A 16,899-nucleotide genomic window follows, 5' to 3' on the forward strand; every position below is an offset into this window, starting at 1 on the left:
ATCCTAACTTTTCCAGCATCAAATATATGATGCATTCGACAACTACTTCACTATATGTCCATACATGGACCAACGTTGGTGATGGATAGATAGTTGTCGACCAATAAGGAAAAAGTGCTAGGGGGAGCTTGGACCCCATTGCAGAAATAACTGATGATTTAGGAGGTGAATCTCTCGTTGAACGACAAAGCCCTCCTACACATGAAACAAATCCTTATGAGCCTGAAAAGGTTGAGGCCCCGACATCAAAAATACTAGAGAATGTGTTATTAATAAAGAATTCATGTATGATGCGCATGACAAAGTTCTAGAACCTAGTGGATGTCATAGTCATGAGGGCATCCAAGATCATACTCACTCATCTCCCACTCTAGGGTCTCAGTCTCAATCTCTTGGGAGCCTTATTGACGTCTTTGATTCGACTCTACATCCCTCAAAGGCGGGAGTCAATCAAGAGAGTCTAATCTAAGCCTTCAAAAGGATTGTGGATAGCCAATAAGACTTCCCTCACATATCTCCTGCTTTGACTGATGTTCATACCGATGATTTTGATGAGTTGTTCCAGCAATTGAAGTCCAAACTTGTCAATATGGACCTACTTCAAACGATCAAGAATGACCCCAAATCCCTTTTTGATATCTAAGGACCATTGATGGAGCTAAACAAGCTAGAAGTGACTAATCTTATTGCTGGCTTTGTCTTGGACTTTAAGGCTCTTCTTGAACAAGTCGTTCAAGTTGTTAGGATTAAAAAAGACTGTCAATCTACTCGAGAGAATAACCAGGTCTTGCTCGAGCAACAAAACCTAGTTTCACAATCTCAATGCCGAGTTACTGAATTTGAGGCAAAGGCCAAGACAAAAAAGGCATCTTTAGAGGATGACATCTTATCCTAGACTCAGCAGATGAACTGGTTGCAATTGAAGACCGAGGCACAGAAAAGAAGAAGGCAAAGATGTATGCTTTTTAAATGCCCTATGTCGACGAGAAATTGGTCGAAGAGAAAAATGCTACAGAGCATGCAAGGACTGTTCGCATATTAGAAGGAGAGGTAAATAAGCTGAAAGCTGCTGACCTCATGGTCGACAAGAAGCTGAAGCATATGAGACTATGCTTTGAAGAACTTTTGAGCAAGTTGAAGTCTTGAGATGATGTTTTTTAATATACTTAAATTATCATAATGACTGCCATTTTTGGCATAATTTAAACATACACCAACTTGGCAACCATTTTTTACATATTATCCCAATATTTTGACTTTCGTAACATAAGCTTATACTTCTTCAAGTATTTCCCATTTACTCGCATTATTCGACTGCTAAGACTCAATTCTTCGATCTCATAATCATTTTTTGAGAACACTTGGTTAATTTTAAATGGTCTCTCCTAGTGTGGTGACCACTTCCCTAAGGTTCTGTCATTTTGATCCATAGGTAATGTTACCTTTCATACATAGTCACCGACCGAAAAGGCCTTCGACTTTACCTTTTTATTATAATCCTTAGCCACACGCTCCTTTTCTCTAATAAGAATGTCTAGGGCAACTAACCTTTCTTCATCCAAGTATACTGATTCGTCCATCATCATGCTCGAGTAGTGGTTGGATGTGATATCACTTTGCCTTTGAATTCTCATCGATTGTAAGTACATCTCAGCAGGTAGTATTGTATCATGTCCGAATGTCAGTCAAAAAGATGTGACGTTGGTTGCTTCTTTAGGGGACACTCGATAAGCCCAAAATGCTTCCAAAGTCCCATGCCAATTATTTGGATTTCACCTACATGTTTTTTTATCAGGCAGATTATGATCTTATTTGCCGCCCCGACTTGACCATTACTTGGGCGTAATAAGGGGTAAATGTTTAAAGTTTGATTCCTGATTCTGAAGCAAGCTCAACCATCTTTCGACCAGTGAACACTGAACCTTGGTATATTGTTATAGTCTCAGGAATCCCAAACCTACTCATGATGTGACTTTGAATGAAAATTATCACAGTATCTTGGTCAACCTTCTCCAAAGGTACTGCTTCGACCCATTTTGTAAAATAGTCGATGCCTACAAACATATACTTATGTCCTTGGGACGACGTAGGTATGACCTCACCAATCAAGTCTAATGCCTAACCTCTAAATGACCAAGGTTTGATGATTAAGTGTAGTTCACTAGCAGGGACATGTTGGATCCCTGCATGCTTCTGGCATTCTTGACATCCTTTGGCAATTTCTATGTAGTCATTCAACATTGTGGGCCAATATACCCCGTGTTGAAACAACAACCACTTCATCTTGTGGCATGCTTGATGAGCGCCACATGATCCACTATAGGCACCAAATATTGCCAAATAAGTTTCGCTTTCGCTAAGGCATTTAAGTAAAACACCTTTTAGCGTCTTTTCAAACAACTTGTTTCCAACGATGACGTAACTTAAAGCCTTGTATTTGATCTTTCGATTTGTTGTTTCTATTGGGTTTTTTAGGAACTCTATAACTGGTATTCACCAAGCATCGTTTGACCGATTATAAATGGCAAAAGTTTCAATTTTTTTTATAGAATTTAAGTCTCCTAACTCTTCTACTACCACAAATTTTGAACTTGATAATTATGGGGAAAGTTCATCGATCGAAATCAATTTATCTTTGACTTCGATTAAACCTTCAAATTTTTCTTTGGAGACTCTGTACCCCAAAGCTATATGGGCTAAATCACTGGCATTCGGATTCTCAATCTGAGGTACAAATTTAATATCGACTATGTTGAATCTTTTGAGGAATGAATTCACTTTGACAAAATACTTACTAAATTATCTTTAATGCACTCGTATTATTTTGTTAAGTATTTCACTATTAATTTTGAATCTCCTTTAATCTCGACTTTTGTTAACATTTCATTACATAGAGACATTCACAATCAATCAAATTTATCATTTTTCTCAGAATTTATTCATTATATTTAGACTTTGTATTTTACTTATATTTTTGTTACTCCAATTTTGTAGTTCATAAAAAATCAAACTGTTATACTTAATACTCATCAGAAGAGTTAAAAAACCTCACAATTAAATAACAGAGTTTATTCATCGACGTAATCATTTGAATAAATAAAATCACAGTTAAAAACTGATAGTCAAATTTTTGACTAATTTTTTAATTTCAACCCTTCTAAGATATAGTTATCAGTTAAGTTATATAATGTTCAATATTTTTTTTACAAATAAAATCTCAATAAAATAGAAAATATAAAAAAATGTCAAGCAAATTTAGTGTATGATTAATTCTATATTTGAAAGTCATGAAATAATTAATTTAGAGGTGTGGAATTAATTTTGACATATCTCACTACTCTAAAATTAAATTAAATTAGCCTTCAAATTTTAATTATAATTTATATGTGTGAAATAAACTATTCAAAGAGAAGTGAGGAGCATGATAGGTAGAGTGCATCACACATTATGTGGGTACCCTTGGAGTCAACAAGTAATGATAGTTAGTAAAAAAACTACTAGTATTTCAATTTCAAATATGCAACAATCCAAATTACAATCAAGTATGGTTTGATCTCATCCAATCCCACACACTTCATTTTCCACCTTAGATATCATTGTGGACTGGAACCCAACAACCCTCTTACAGTCTCAGGATATCATCATAAACAATCACTACCTCAGATTTTGTCCCTCACACACACACACTATAATCCAATGATTACGATCCACCGTAAGCCCCACTGCACCTCCACACCCATCAAACTCATACACAATCATGATCAAGATTCAAGAATCAAGATTCCACCAATCCAATTCCATCAACATTCTGGCCCACCACTCTTCAGGTACACCGAGAAGCACTGAATCATAACCAAAAAGGTGTTGTTACATGACTAGGAAAAGTGGACCCAAATTGAATCGACCGTTACAAGGGTAACCTTACCCAAACACAAGGGAAAATGGATCATGGGCAAGTGAACACTTCAACAAATCTATATAAAAAAAAAGATTGTTGGAACATTTACATAGGGAACAACTAAATAATCCTCTTTTGATATTTCAATATTATTAAATTTAATATCTTATTATTTCTTCCTCTCGTCTCAAGGAATTAGTCTCTGCGCAATGGTCTATTGCGATCTTTCTAACTTATCCTGACCGTCGATTGTAATTCTCTCTGACTCGAGACATTAATTTCTGCGAGACTATTAATTACATTCGCACATAGGATACCTGATACTTAAAGATAAAATTAAATTTTGGTGTATATAACAAAAATTGAAAGTTTTATTATTATGAGAAAGAAAACACAAATAGCAGAAGCCTGCAATAGAGATGACTGCAAGTTCGAATTATTCTTCTTCCTTGTATGATTGCTTTTATAATCCTCTCAGTACTACCTCTTTTGGACTCACTTACTCTCTTTCTCTCTCATAATAAATTTTCAATTTTCCAATTTTATTTTCCTTGTTCTTTTCTCTCTTTTGTTTTTGCATAAATATAAGAGTTAGTAAAAACCAAACCATCCTAGGGAGCAACTAATCAAAAAAGCAAAGTGAGAGACAGAGGCAAAGCCTTTTACACGTGATAAAGAAAACACCAAAAGCTCTTTTGCATGCGTGTATAAGATTCATCAACATCATCATCTTCACTTTTTTTTTATATTATTTTTTTTTCACCCTTCTTCTTTCTTTCGAAATCCTTCAAAAAGACTCCATTTTTATTTCTTTGCTCATCACCCATCTTCCATTTTCACTCTCTCATTGCTTTCACATGTGTTCCCTAGTTACCTAGCTAGATATAAGCATAAGGGTAAGTTCAAGTTTTGTTTTCTTTCTCTTTTTCCGTTTTCATGTAATATACAAGCTATAGGTGAGTGAGTTAGATTGTTGGTTGGTTGGTGAGTTTTCATTTTTCTGATTTTTTTTTTACTTTGTTTACACTTCAAGGCATTTAATAAAGATAGCATTTTTCTACTCTATAGCCTTAGCATTAATTGTTTTTTTTTATTTTAGTTTTTGAATTTTTGAATTTTATTTTTCTGTCTACATATCTTCTACTAGTAGTAGACAGTAATTTTGCTACCCTTTTCAATGTTTATTCCTTCACTAAGGATGTTTTGTTCTTGATTTTTGTTTTCTTGTGCTTGTTTTATTCTCTTCAAACTTGCCTTCATTTTTTATTTATTTAAAATTTCATTTATTTATTTATTTATGTGGCTATGTAGTGTTTATTCATTTTCATTCTTTGGTAGGGGACAGGCCTAAGAAGCTGGTTTTGTTTTCTGGGTTTTTTATTTTTATTTTTATTTTTTATTTTTTACATTTGTTTAATCACATTTTATGTTCAATTACTTTCTTCATCTAATCACAAGTACATTAAAAATGTTTTTTTTAGTTTATGTTTTGTTGGTTGTGATATTTCATGTCGGTGTCAATAAAGCCATGATTTTGAACTTTAAATTCACATTGAGATTTCCTTGTTTTCTGGTTCTTTGAAACTTCAATCAAAAGGGTATGAGAAAATGTCATCAAAATTTGATTTTTTGTTGTTGTTTTTATCTTATTTAGTTAGCTTCATTGTTCAAGTTCAATCTCTGACACCATTTTTGGGTTTGCTTGCTGAAAAAATGGTAACTTGTTGGATTTTCAGTTCTTGCAAAGGAATAGTAATGTTTTTTTTTCTTTCATTTTTTGTATTCTTAAACAGTTTCCTTTACTTTACACTTTCACGCCATACCAGTTTTATCTTTATGCATTGATTCATTATAATTTATAAGCTCAACAACTCATAATTGAGTTTTGCTTTTTCACTTTATAGCAATAATAACTTCTATTTGTCCTCTCACCTATAATTTCCAACTTTGTTTATGTATTCTCAGCTGAAGTAATTTTCACTATTTTGCAGTTATAGGCAAAAACTAAACGTGAAAAACTGGTTATTTGCTGAAACTTCTTGTCACCTTTGATTACTGTGAATATCACTATCTATATATCTATATATTTATATATTCCTGCAAGAACTCAGCAAAAATTCAACATGCCTCTGAGGCAAATGAAAGAGAGTTCAGAACAACACCTTGTGATCAAACCTCATCTGCCAAACACTATGAATCAGGCTAAGAAGGTTACTAAAGCTGTTCAAAATGGTAAAGGTCCACCATTGTTGTCACAAGAACAACATAACCAAACTTCACCACCTCAAGGAAGGAGTGGTGGTGGAAGAAGAAGGAGTAGAAATGGAAGAAAATCTGATCAAGTTGATGTTTTGATGAGACCAAGTTGTAGGCCTTGTACTGCTGTGAAAAATAATGAGAATGGCCATGTTCTTCAAAATGGAAACATAGTCTCTAGTGATATAGAGATGAGTTTTCCTACTTCAAGCAAGTCTTTGAGTTTTGCTCAAAGGCCTGGTTATGGACAAGTTGGTACAAAGTGCATTGTTAAAGCTAACCACTTCTTTGCAGAATTACCAGACAAGGACTTGAATCAGTATGATGTAAGTTTCTTTCATTGGTCTTTTTTTTTTGGTCTAGTGTCTTAATGGTCGGAATTTCACCTCTAAGTGGAAAGTCGTCTGTTCGAGCCGACGCCCTTCATTCTGATGTCCTTGCACATCTATCAACTGAGCTGGCTTAACCGGACATGTCTTTACGAGTCTAGTTTTAGCTTTATGCTAAAACAATACAGTTTGGTTTTCTTAGTGACTCACGCATAGCCCTTTATGGAAGCATTTAAGTTTATCCTTTACTTTCCTCTTATGTGTTCTGTCCAATTGCAGAATGAATTGAATGAGCTTCTGTTTTAACTGTCCTTTTTCTTTAGTACCATTTATGAGTTCTTAAGTTTTGCCTAAAGACTTCATTTGTGTTTTTCCAACAACAAAATTTGGAAAACTCTTGCCACAAATTTTTATATGGTTAATTGCGTTTGCTCGATGTTTAATGGATATAGAAGATGTCAAACTTATTAGTCATTAACCATTAAGTATCAGCATTTACCTACAATCCAAAGACGTGATTAACCACAATGTTCAAATCTATATGTAGGTTAATCCCTCAAAGTTATGGTTAACCACATCCAAGTTCGTGGTTAATGATGTTCTACACATGATATATTTGTTAATCATTCAAAAACTGTCGCAAAAGTTGTCTAAATTTAATACCATTATTTGTTGCTGTATTTTATAGGTAACTATTACGCCGGAAGTGTCTTCGAAAGCAGTTAACAGATCCATTATAGCAGAACTTGTGAGGCTGTATAAAGAATCAGACCTTGGCACGAGGCTTCCAGCATATGATGGCCGGAAAAGTCTGTACACAGCAGGGGTTCTTCCCTTTTCATGGAGAGAGTTTAAGATTAAGCTTATAGAAGAAGAGGATGGAATTAATGGCCCCAAGTAAGATTTATTGCACATGCGTTTTGTCGGTGTCGGACATGAACACATTTTCTATAAAAAGTGTTGGTGCTGCATAGGACTATATATATTATTTGTTTGAACTAAGTCAAGTTTCAACTGACACCCGACATTTTTCAGGAGGGAAAGAGAATACAAAGTGGTGATCAAGTTTGTTGCAAGGGCTAACTTGCATCACTTGGGACAGTTTCTGGCTGGAAAGCGTGCAGATGCTCCACAGGAAGCGATACAAATTCTTGACATTGTACTAAGAGAGCTAGCATCCAAGAGGTACTTTTATGAAATAATTGTCAGTTAAAACTGTGAAATACCGAAGCTTACTTTTTCTAACATAAGCTGCACTTTTCAAAGGTTTTGTCCCATTGGGAGGTCGTTTTATTCACCTGATATTAGAACACCACAACGCCTCGGAGAAGGATTGGAGTCGTGGTGTGGATTTTACCAAAGCATAAGACCTACTCAGATGGGCCTTTCCCTCAATATTGGTATATTATTACTTTCTACCTTTCTCATTTCGTAATGGAAATGCAGTTCAACCTTTGATTCATCGTACATTCTTTTGTTGCATTCCTTAGATATGGCTTCTGCCGCGTTCATTGAACCTCTTCCGGTGGTGGAATTTGTTGGCCAGCTATTAGGAAAAGATGTTCTGTCAAGGCAGTTGTCTGATGCAGATCGCATCAAGGTACTTGATTTACTGGCAAAAATCTTGATTAGCTCATTTTCCATTATGTCTTAAAACTCTAAATTTAGGTCATGTTTGGATAAACATCTTAATGAAGGCTATAGCTTAAGCACTTAGTATTTAAGTGCTTGTGTATAAGCTATTTTTATAACAAAGGTAAAATAAACCAATTCAAACAGGCCCTTACAAAGCTACTTTAACAGATTAAGAAATCCCTTAGAGGAGTTAAAGTTGAAGTGACACATAGAGGGAGTGTGAGACGGAAGTATCGAGTTTCTGGTATAACATCTCAACCAACAAGAGAACTTGTGTAAGTGAATTTTCTTTCTATTCTTGTAACTATTGATTGCTATTACAGAAAGTTCAGTGAAGTTCTAATGATTTTCCACAAATGTATTTCGTATAGGTTTCCCGTTGATGAGAACTCAACTATGAAATCAGTGGTTGAATACTTTCAAGAGATGTACGGTTTCACTATTAAACATACACACCTTCCTTGCCTTCAAGTTGGTGGGAATCAAAAGAAAGCAAACTATTTACCTATGGAGGTAGTGAAAATTTCACGCCATTGATGTACTGCTATACTTGAGTGCTCATAATGATATTGATTTTTCTTACATGCCTCTGGTTCCTCAGGCCTGCAAAATCGTCGAGGGACAACGATACACCAAAAGGTTGAATGAAAAGCAAATTACCTCTCTCTTGAAAGTCACTTGCCAGAGACCTCGGGATCGAGAAAATGACATATTGCGGGTAAATAGTGATTTCGCATTTGATTAACTTTGATCAAATATTAATCAATAATGTTGGACCTTCGTATTAATAATTCAATTTTGCATACAATAGACGGTTCAGCATAATGCTTATGATCAAGATCCTTATGCAAAGGAATTTGGAATTAAAGTCAGTGAGAAGTTAGCTTCTGTAGAAGCTCGAATTCTCCCTGCTCCTTGGGTAATGTGCTTCTCCAATTGATGTTTGATGCCTAAAATGCAATCTATTTTTTTTCCTCATAATTATTCATCTAAATTGATTTGTTTGCAGCTTAAATATCACGAGAGTGGCAAAGAAAAAAATTGTTTACCACAAGTTGGCCAGTGGAATATGATGAACAAGGTATTGCAAATTGATAGTACAACTATCATTTCAATTCAACGGCATTAAATAGTTTCCGATTTTGTAAATTTTTATGAAATTCCAATGCTTGGGATTTTCTTGTCTGACGTGGAGTTTTGTGTGATGGCTTTTAATGCTGGTGTGTTTGTTTCATAATACTTGAATGATGCAGAAAATGATTAATGGAATGACGGTTAGCCGCTGGGCATGCATAAATTTTTCACGAAGTGTGCAAGATAGTGTGGCTCGTACATTTTGTAACGAGCTTGCACAAATGTGTCAAGTATCTGGCATGGTAGTTTCCCATCCTTTCGACTTGTTGTGTTTGAAGTGTAACCAAAATTTTACTCTGATCCATAATGTTTTTTTTGTTAAGGAATTTAATCTAGACCCTGTTATTCCGATCTACAATGCAAAACCTGAGCAAGTGGAGAAAGCTTTGAAGCATGTTTACCATGTATCATCAAACAAAACCAAAGGAAAAGAGTTGGAGCTTTTGTTAGTGATATTACCCGACAACAATGGTTCTCTCTATGGTAAGCCAAATTCGTTGAAATACATGTACAACATTGTTTGAAAAATGAAGATGAAAATAACTATTTTACAACTGTCTCCGAGAGGATGAGGATTTTGAACTGGTCCCTAGCGGTTATAAGGACAATCAAAGCTTCTTGCTATTTGCTTAATTTGACTGAATGATAATGTGCATTTCAAATTCTTAATACTCATGATTTTGTGTTGATTTCTTTTGTTTTCAGGTGATCTCAAGCGTATTTGTGAGACCGACCTTGGTTTAATTTCTCAATGTTGTTTAACAAAGCATGTCTTTAAGATCACGAAGCAGTACTTGGCTAATGTGTCTCTGAAAATCAATGTTAAGGTTTGTTTGCTCTCAAATCTCAATTACGACAAACCCCAAATGAATATGCGTTTCGAAGTTCCTGCAGCTAGTTAGTGATCATTTGCTGTCTTGATGCAGATGGGCGGTAGAAACACCGTTCTTGTTGACGCCGTAAGCTGCAGAATACCGTTGGTTAGTGACATACCAACAATAATATTTGGAGCAGATGTTACTCACCCTGAAAATGGGGAAGACTCCAGCCCCTCAATCGCAGCAGTACGGTTTACTTTTATATAATCTATCTGTCTCGGTTTTTGATATTGCAATGGTTATCAAAGGTTTTGATTGCTAATATCTATTGATGAATCTATAGGTAGTAGCGTCACAAGATTGGCCCGAAGTTACGAAGTATGCAGGTTTAGTTTGTGCTCAACCTCAAAGACAAGAACTTATACAAGATTTGTACAAAACTTGGCACGATCCTGTTCGCGGCGTAGTTAGTGGTGGCATGATCCGGTAATCTTCAACTTTTGTAATTCTCATTGTTGTTCTTGGTTGTTTTATATGAATGTTAGTTCTAAGATTTTAGTAATACCATTTTAAACTTCATGTCCTATTTTTGCAGAGATTTGTTGGTTTCGTTTAGAAGAGCAACGGGACAGAAGCCACAAAGGATTATATTTTATAGGTCTGTATCTTTAATTTATGATCGATAAAGAATGAAGGTGTAAGTTAAATCTAATTGGACTACTAATTGTACAGGGATGGTGTAAGTGAAGGACAGTTTTACCAAATTCTACTATACGAGTTGGATGCGATTCGGAAGGTTAGAACTGTTTCTCACTCTTACTGTAATTGTTTGTTGTAGTTGTTCGGATATTAACATCTAAGTTTTTTATAAAGGCGTGTGCTTCTTTGGAGCCAAACTATCAACCTCCGGTAACTTTCATAGTTGTACAAAAAAGACATCATACTCGGTTATTCGCAAACAACCACAGGGACAGGAACAGTACAGATAGGAGTGGAAATATACTGCCTGGTATGTTGAATGTTGCTGAAATGGTTATACACACGCAAACAAATTTATGAGTTGTTTTGATTTATTAGAATATTTTGCTTGACACTTTTCTGCTTTTGATATGCTTTCAGGAACTGTCGTTGATACAAAAATCTGTCACCCAACCGAGTTTGATTTTTATCTCTGCAGTCACGCCGGCATCCAGGTAAAAGAGAAGCTAAACGTGATACTTAAAATCTACACTTTACTAATTTCTAGCTTCTAGTTACTATGAAGCACTGACACCGGGCTTGACACTGACACTTGTCGAAACCAAATATAGACAGCTTCTGCATCATGTAAATCTAAACCTAAATTTGGATTCGCCTCAACTATGGTTTTTGACATTCTATTACCACGCACGCAGGGTACAAGCCGTCCGGCGCATTATCACGTTCTATGGGATGAAAACAACTTCACAGCAGATGGAATTCAGTCTTTGACAAACAATCTTTGTTACACATATGCTAGGTGTACACGCTCCGTATCTGTTGGTAAGCACAATATGTTTGTTTTTTATTGAGGTTCTGTCTTGCACCCGAAAATGCAAAAGTTAATCTATCTTTTGGTTTTGTTTTGCAGTCCCTCCAGCATATTATGCACATTTAGCAGCTTTTCGAGCACGTTTCTACACAGAGCCAGACCTACAGGAGACTGGCTCGACAGGTGGTCGAGGTTCAAAGACAACACGTGCAGCCGGAGATTGCGGCGTCAAGCCATTGCCGGCCTTGAAGGAAAATGTAAAGAGAGTAATGTTTTATTGTTAGTCTCTGAAGCAGTTTGGAAATGCATGGATGGTGGTACATGGAGCAAGCACTATCCCTCCAATAGTTACTTGTACATTAGTGACTCTTCAGCAATGTTTCTCATAATAGATCCATGGTTATAGTTCTAGAGGCCATGTTTAGGATTCCTTGAAGTATTTGGCTAGAACTTGGGAGACACTTAACATAGGATTAGACTTTAGATGGATGGTACTGAATCAGGCATTGTAAACAAACTATGAATCAATCTTTATTGTAGAATTTTTTTTCTTGCCTGAAGGTCCTTGTAGATGTTGAAGAATAGAAATTTTTCACTTCCTATTAGGATTGTAGTTTGTAAGTGTTGATTTTTTTTATTGGTAAATAACGTGTACTAGATATTCACAAATACAATTATGAGTATCAGAGTCCGAACCCTGATGATGACGTTTAACCTAACAATATCGACTATCGGCGAACCCTGATGATGACGTCTAACCTAACAATATCGACTATCGGCGAACCCTGATGATGACGTCTAACCTAACAATATCGACTATCGGCTTCTGTCAATTGGACCGTAGTTTGTAGTTTGTAAGTGGTGTGGTTGAGCTAGGACTCTGGACTTTAGTTTGTAAGTGTTGAACATGAAGTTATCATTTCTAGTCAAAACTCAATAAGTGTAAAGTAAAATTTCTCTATAAGGGTGATTGCATGATCCATTGGCATCACATAAGGATTGGCATTGATACAAAACTTACGCATTTCATATAAAGCATAAAATTTGAGGCAGCAAATTAAAGTTATACTTAAAAAAAAGTTACCTTTGGTCATTGCATATCATAAAGAGGCGTGATTTAACTATGGCAGCTTGTATGAGCAAGAGCAACCTGCTAAGAGTTACAATAATATAAACCCAAAATTCTCAAACACTTGTATATTGAAGTTCTTGGAGTAATTACATAAAGTGGACATTCAGTCACGCATTTTGTCAAACGAATGATGGGGTGGTACAAACTCAACCAGTGTAAACCATGGCTGTAAACTAGATCTCTGCTTCAAATCGACTTGTTATGACTCATTCGTAGATGTTCCCGGTTTTTTTTCAGCCAAATTTCTTAACTTAAAAGTTTAGCACTTGAACTAAATTGAAATACTTGCCATTCAATACATAAAGTCTTAAATTGCGTTTACAAAAATGAAATTGTTATTTTTTCTAAAGGAAACTAGTTCACTAGGTTGCAATCATAAACCTAAACCAAATCAATTGAATGTAATTGAGTTGTTTTTTTTTGTTTGGAAAAAAATTTAGGTTCAACTCAACCTTATGAGTATATGAATCAACTTCTGTCATAATATTCTAACTACCATCATATTTATGTGTAAATAGTTAATCTCGAGATTTTTTCCGAAGAATTAAATATGTTTTTGTCCTCATAAATATTTTTAATTTCATTTTTAGTCCCTCTAAAAATTTCTTTTAAAGGATAATCATTTCAAAAAATTTCATCCACAAAATTGGTCCCTGAAGTAAATGCCTCTAACGAAGTATGATGTGTCAGTACATGTGAATTAAAATTTTAATTTTCTTTTGTTTAATTGAATGGCAACATGTAAAATATTAAATAAAATACCCTAACACTTGAAATAAAGGAAAATTTCCCCAATCCTAACCTAATTTTGTCTTTTTCATTCTCCAATCACGTTTCCTTCATCTTCCCCAATCTCGTTTATTTCATTTTCGTCATTCCCAAATTTTGCTATGTTTTGCTTCCGAATCTTTTCAATGCATTCTTTGAAGACAAACTCAATTAAAGGCGTTTCCATGTCTTCTTCTTCAGTAAAATCTCGTGCTGGAAATTTCTGTGGATGTTATGGTCGAATGGTTTCATATAAATGCAAGAAATGACCTAATAAACGAAGGTTTTTTTGGAGATATCCCTTTTGGAGGAGTGATGAGAGATGAAGACATTGAGCAAAAGATGAAAATTAAGACAAGAACATTATGAACTCAAAGTTGGAATCTATCGGCTATTTTAAGGAGTTGTTTTCAAAGAAGAAGAAGATTTTGAAGAACAAACTGAAATCAGAGAAACTTAATAGAAATTTGAAAATGTTGTGTTTTGCAATCTCTTTTATGTTTAATATTTATCTTGTTTTGAAATGTAATTGTTGAATATTTGAGAGTTTTATTTATGATGTTGTTATGTACGAACTACATATGTATTGAAATGTATTGAAATGTTGGTTTTAGTAATGAAATGTATTGAAATTTTGGTTTTGATAATGAAATGTATTAAAATGTTCAAACTGCATATGCATAGTATAACACTTTAGTTTGACTTAAATTGGACGGTCCAAAATTTGACAGTACCAAAACTCCTGGGAATTTCTTAATGCATCCTATATGTAACTTACACGCTATGAGAAAATACTAAAATGTCCTACAAATTTTGGAGATGCATCTTCGGACACACCATACAACAACGCTATGGCGCACCAAATGACTGTCACTCTAGATGATTATTAAAAAAATTTCCGGAGATACATCTCCAGAATTTTTCAACAAATATGTTGATAATTAATCAATCCAGTGGACATTCCAGAGATGCATCTTCAGAAGATTGAGGCAGAATTTTGAAATTTGTTGTCATCTTTGCATGTCAAATATTTTTGGAGATACATCTCTGGAATAATTAGATAAAAGACAGAACTACATGATCACATAACCATACTTGTTTTTCACTCAAAATCTTCACCAAAAACCCTTACATTCTCAATCCATATTTTCACTCAAAATCTTCACCAAAAACCCTTACATTCTCAATCCATATTTTCACTCAAAATCTCCAATTTTGTGTTTCATCACATTAAAGGGAGCAAAAGAAGTTGAAATTCCAAGTAAAGGTAATTTATTTCAAGCCTCATTACTCGCATTAATCTTGTTTTTTGTATGAAAAATTAACATTTTTTTTGGAAATGTATCTTTGGAACGTGTATGAACTTACCCGAAAATGCATTTCCGATATCAGTATGTGTTTATTTTTTCAGTTCTGTTTATAACATTAGCACTTATTTACTATTTTATGGTAATTGTTTTCATTAAATACGGTGCACCCCGATGTTTTCCCCAAACAAGTTGCATTTTCATATGTCAAAGGTGTTGTTATGAAGATGATAGATGTTGGCAACTAATTTAAAAATGAGCAAGAGTTTGAATCTTGTGATCACATGCTTCAATGGACTTGTACAGAGGCCCCCAAACTGGGATTTAGTGTGGTTATTAGAATGTACGATAATGGTTCGGATAGAAGATGTGCTTTTGTGACAATAAAGTGTAATATATTCAATTTCTTAATATTTTAATATATTTTTTTTATCTTTCACATAACATTTGTCAAAAATGTCTTCAATTAAGTTCTGTTTCCAATGGTTCTATTTTCTGCATGATCAGGAGATATTTTAGAGATGCTTCTCCGAAACAAGATAATAGGGTGCAAAATTGGAGATATATCTCCGGAATCAACATGTCAGATTTTGAATGATCCACATTTGTCTACATCTTCTATAATTAAGGTACTCTTGTTTTGTATTTCACACACTGAAAATATCTCAAATGTCACAAATAAACATCATCTGGTATATCGCAAATGTCTTCTTCTCCATAATCTCCTACCTTATGAAGACAATCGAAGAATTGTGAAGCTCGAATACCGTTCATTGTCGATTGACAACGAAGAGAAGTTTGAGTTTATCAACTTTGAGCTCAAGACGGATGCAGATGTAAGGGCTATGTGGAATACACTTTTCCATTTTGAAACAAAAGTTCTGCTTGAGTTGGAAGCAACGATTTCAAGATTGGTCGAAGATATTGTGAAGATGTTGAAGCGTCCACCTGGATATTGAAGTGTAATGTTGCATTTTATATTAAAATCATCTATGTAATGCTTATTTTATTTTATAAATGTTAATTTTATTTTGTCAAATTAAAAGTTTTTGGTGTATGCTTCTGCTACTGGTGTGTAAACGTCACAAAATTGCATCTACGAAAATCTATCGGAGATGCATCTCCGGTATTAAAAACCCCCCAACTAATATGGCATCCCTCAGAATGACCTACATTGAGTGTGTATTGAGTGAGTTCGAAGATGCATCTCCAAAATTTGGGAGAAATTTTAGTATTTTTGCATAATGCGTGAGTAGTATATAAGGTGCATTAAGAAATTCTCAAACTCCTTATGACAGTCAATAATTTGCCTTAGTATTTACATAATTTGACAGTCCATAATTCGCCTTAGTATTTACATAAATTAGACAGTCCATAATTTGACACTTCAATTTTACCATAATTTGACATAGCATAATAAATCAGATGACAATATTTATGCTTCAATTTGACATAATTTGCCTTATTATGACACTATAAACCATATGAACTCAGTATAAAACACATAACATTGATGACAATACACAAAAGAGTACATAAGTTTGACATTACATAAGATTGATGTTACAAAACAAAAGTAACACAATAATTCATAACAATACATAAGTTTGACATTACATAAGATTGGTATTCCAAAACAAAGCATTGTAGTAATTCATAACAATACATAAGTTTGACATTACATAAGAATAATGTTCTAAAACAAAGCAACACAATAATTTAAAAACAAAAATTCATTAAGACAAACCCTTATGAATGTCATCCCAAGTATTCTTTCCCCTTATCCCTTAATGTATAGTATGTATTCATCATTCAACAATGTTGCCAAGGCTTCAGGGTCTATCCCACAAAACCTTATCATTACCTCATCAGATAACATAACTCGTATAAACTAAAATGACAAATAATTATAATAACCATGGACCATTACACATACCTTTTACTGATAAAAAATGAAGCACCACCTACTAGCACCACCAATGTCTTCAAGAAGAAACTTAATAAATCAACTCCAAGAGTCCTTGGCCTCATTCTCTACAACCCCAAAAGCAATAGACAAATATTTGTCATTGGCATCCCTCCCAACAACAACCAACCAAATTCCATCATATG

The 16,899-nt window shown here is 34.5% G+C and overlaps 1 protein-coding gene across 1 annotated transcript; it reads left to right on the forward strand.

The window, feature by feature from the left end:
- Window positions 1-4,490: 4,490 nt before the first annotated feature.
- On the forward strand, window positions 4,491-12,185 carry LOC127091421 (protein argonaute 10). Its single transcript, XM_051030054.1, has 22 exons — window positions 4,491-4,794; window positions 5,890-6,480; window positions 7,172-7,380; window positions 7,519-7,668; window positions 7,750-7,883; window positions 7,974-8,083; window positions 8,287-8,393; window positions 8,490-8,631; window positions 8,720-8,836; window positions 8,930-9,037; window positions 9,128-9,199; window positions 9,372-9,494; window positions 9,576-9,735; window positions 9,958-10,079; window positions 10,179-10,316; window positions 10,414-10,556; window positions 10,666-10,728; window positions 10,803-10,866; window positions 10,944-11,079; window positions 11,190-11,263; window positions 11,465-11,591; window positions 11,680-12,185. The coding sequence occupies exons 2-22, from the start codon at window positions 6,022-6,024 to the stop codon at window positions 11,862-11,864; spliced, it is 2,943 nt and encodes a 980-aa protein (XP_050886011.1). The 5' UTR covers window positions 4,491-4,794; window positions 5,890-6,021; the 3' UTR covers window positions 11,865-12,185.
- Window positions 12,186-16,899: the final 4,714 nt, after the last annotated feature.

This window comes from Lathyrus oleraceus, chromosome 6, assembly GCF_024323335.1.
Source record: "Lathyrus oleraceus cultivar Zhongwan6 chromosome 6, CAAS_Psat_ZW6_1.0, whole genome shotgun sequence".
Lineage (NCBI taxonomy): Eukaryota > Viridiplantae > Streptophyta > Magnoliopsida > Fabales > Fabaceae > Lathyrus > Lathyrus oleraceus.

What these genes read in the sequence shown, in the direction of transcription:
- LOC127091421 (XM_051030054.1), top strand. Translation starts at nt 6,022, where the DNA reads ATGCCTCTGAGGCAAATGAAAGAGAGTTCAGAACAACACCTTGTGATC. An exon ending in CTCTGAAAATCAATGTTAAG is followed by an intron (nt 10,080 to 10,178) that starts GTTTGTTTGCTC and finishes GTCTTGATGCAG; the next exon opens with ATGGGCGGTAGAAACACCGT. An exon ending in CCAGCCCCTCAATCGCAGCA is followed by an intron (nt 10,317 to 10,413) that starts GTACGGTTTACT and finishes ATGAATCTATAG; the next exon opens with GTAGTAGCGTCACAAGATTG.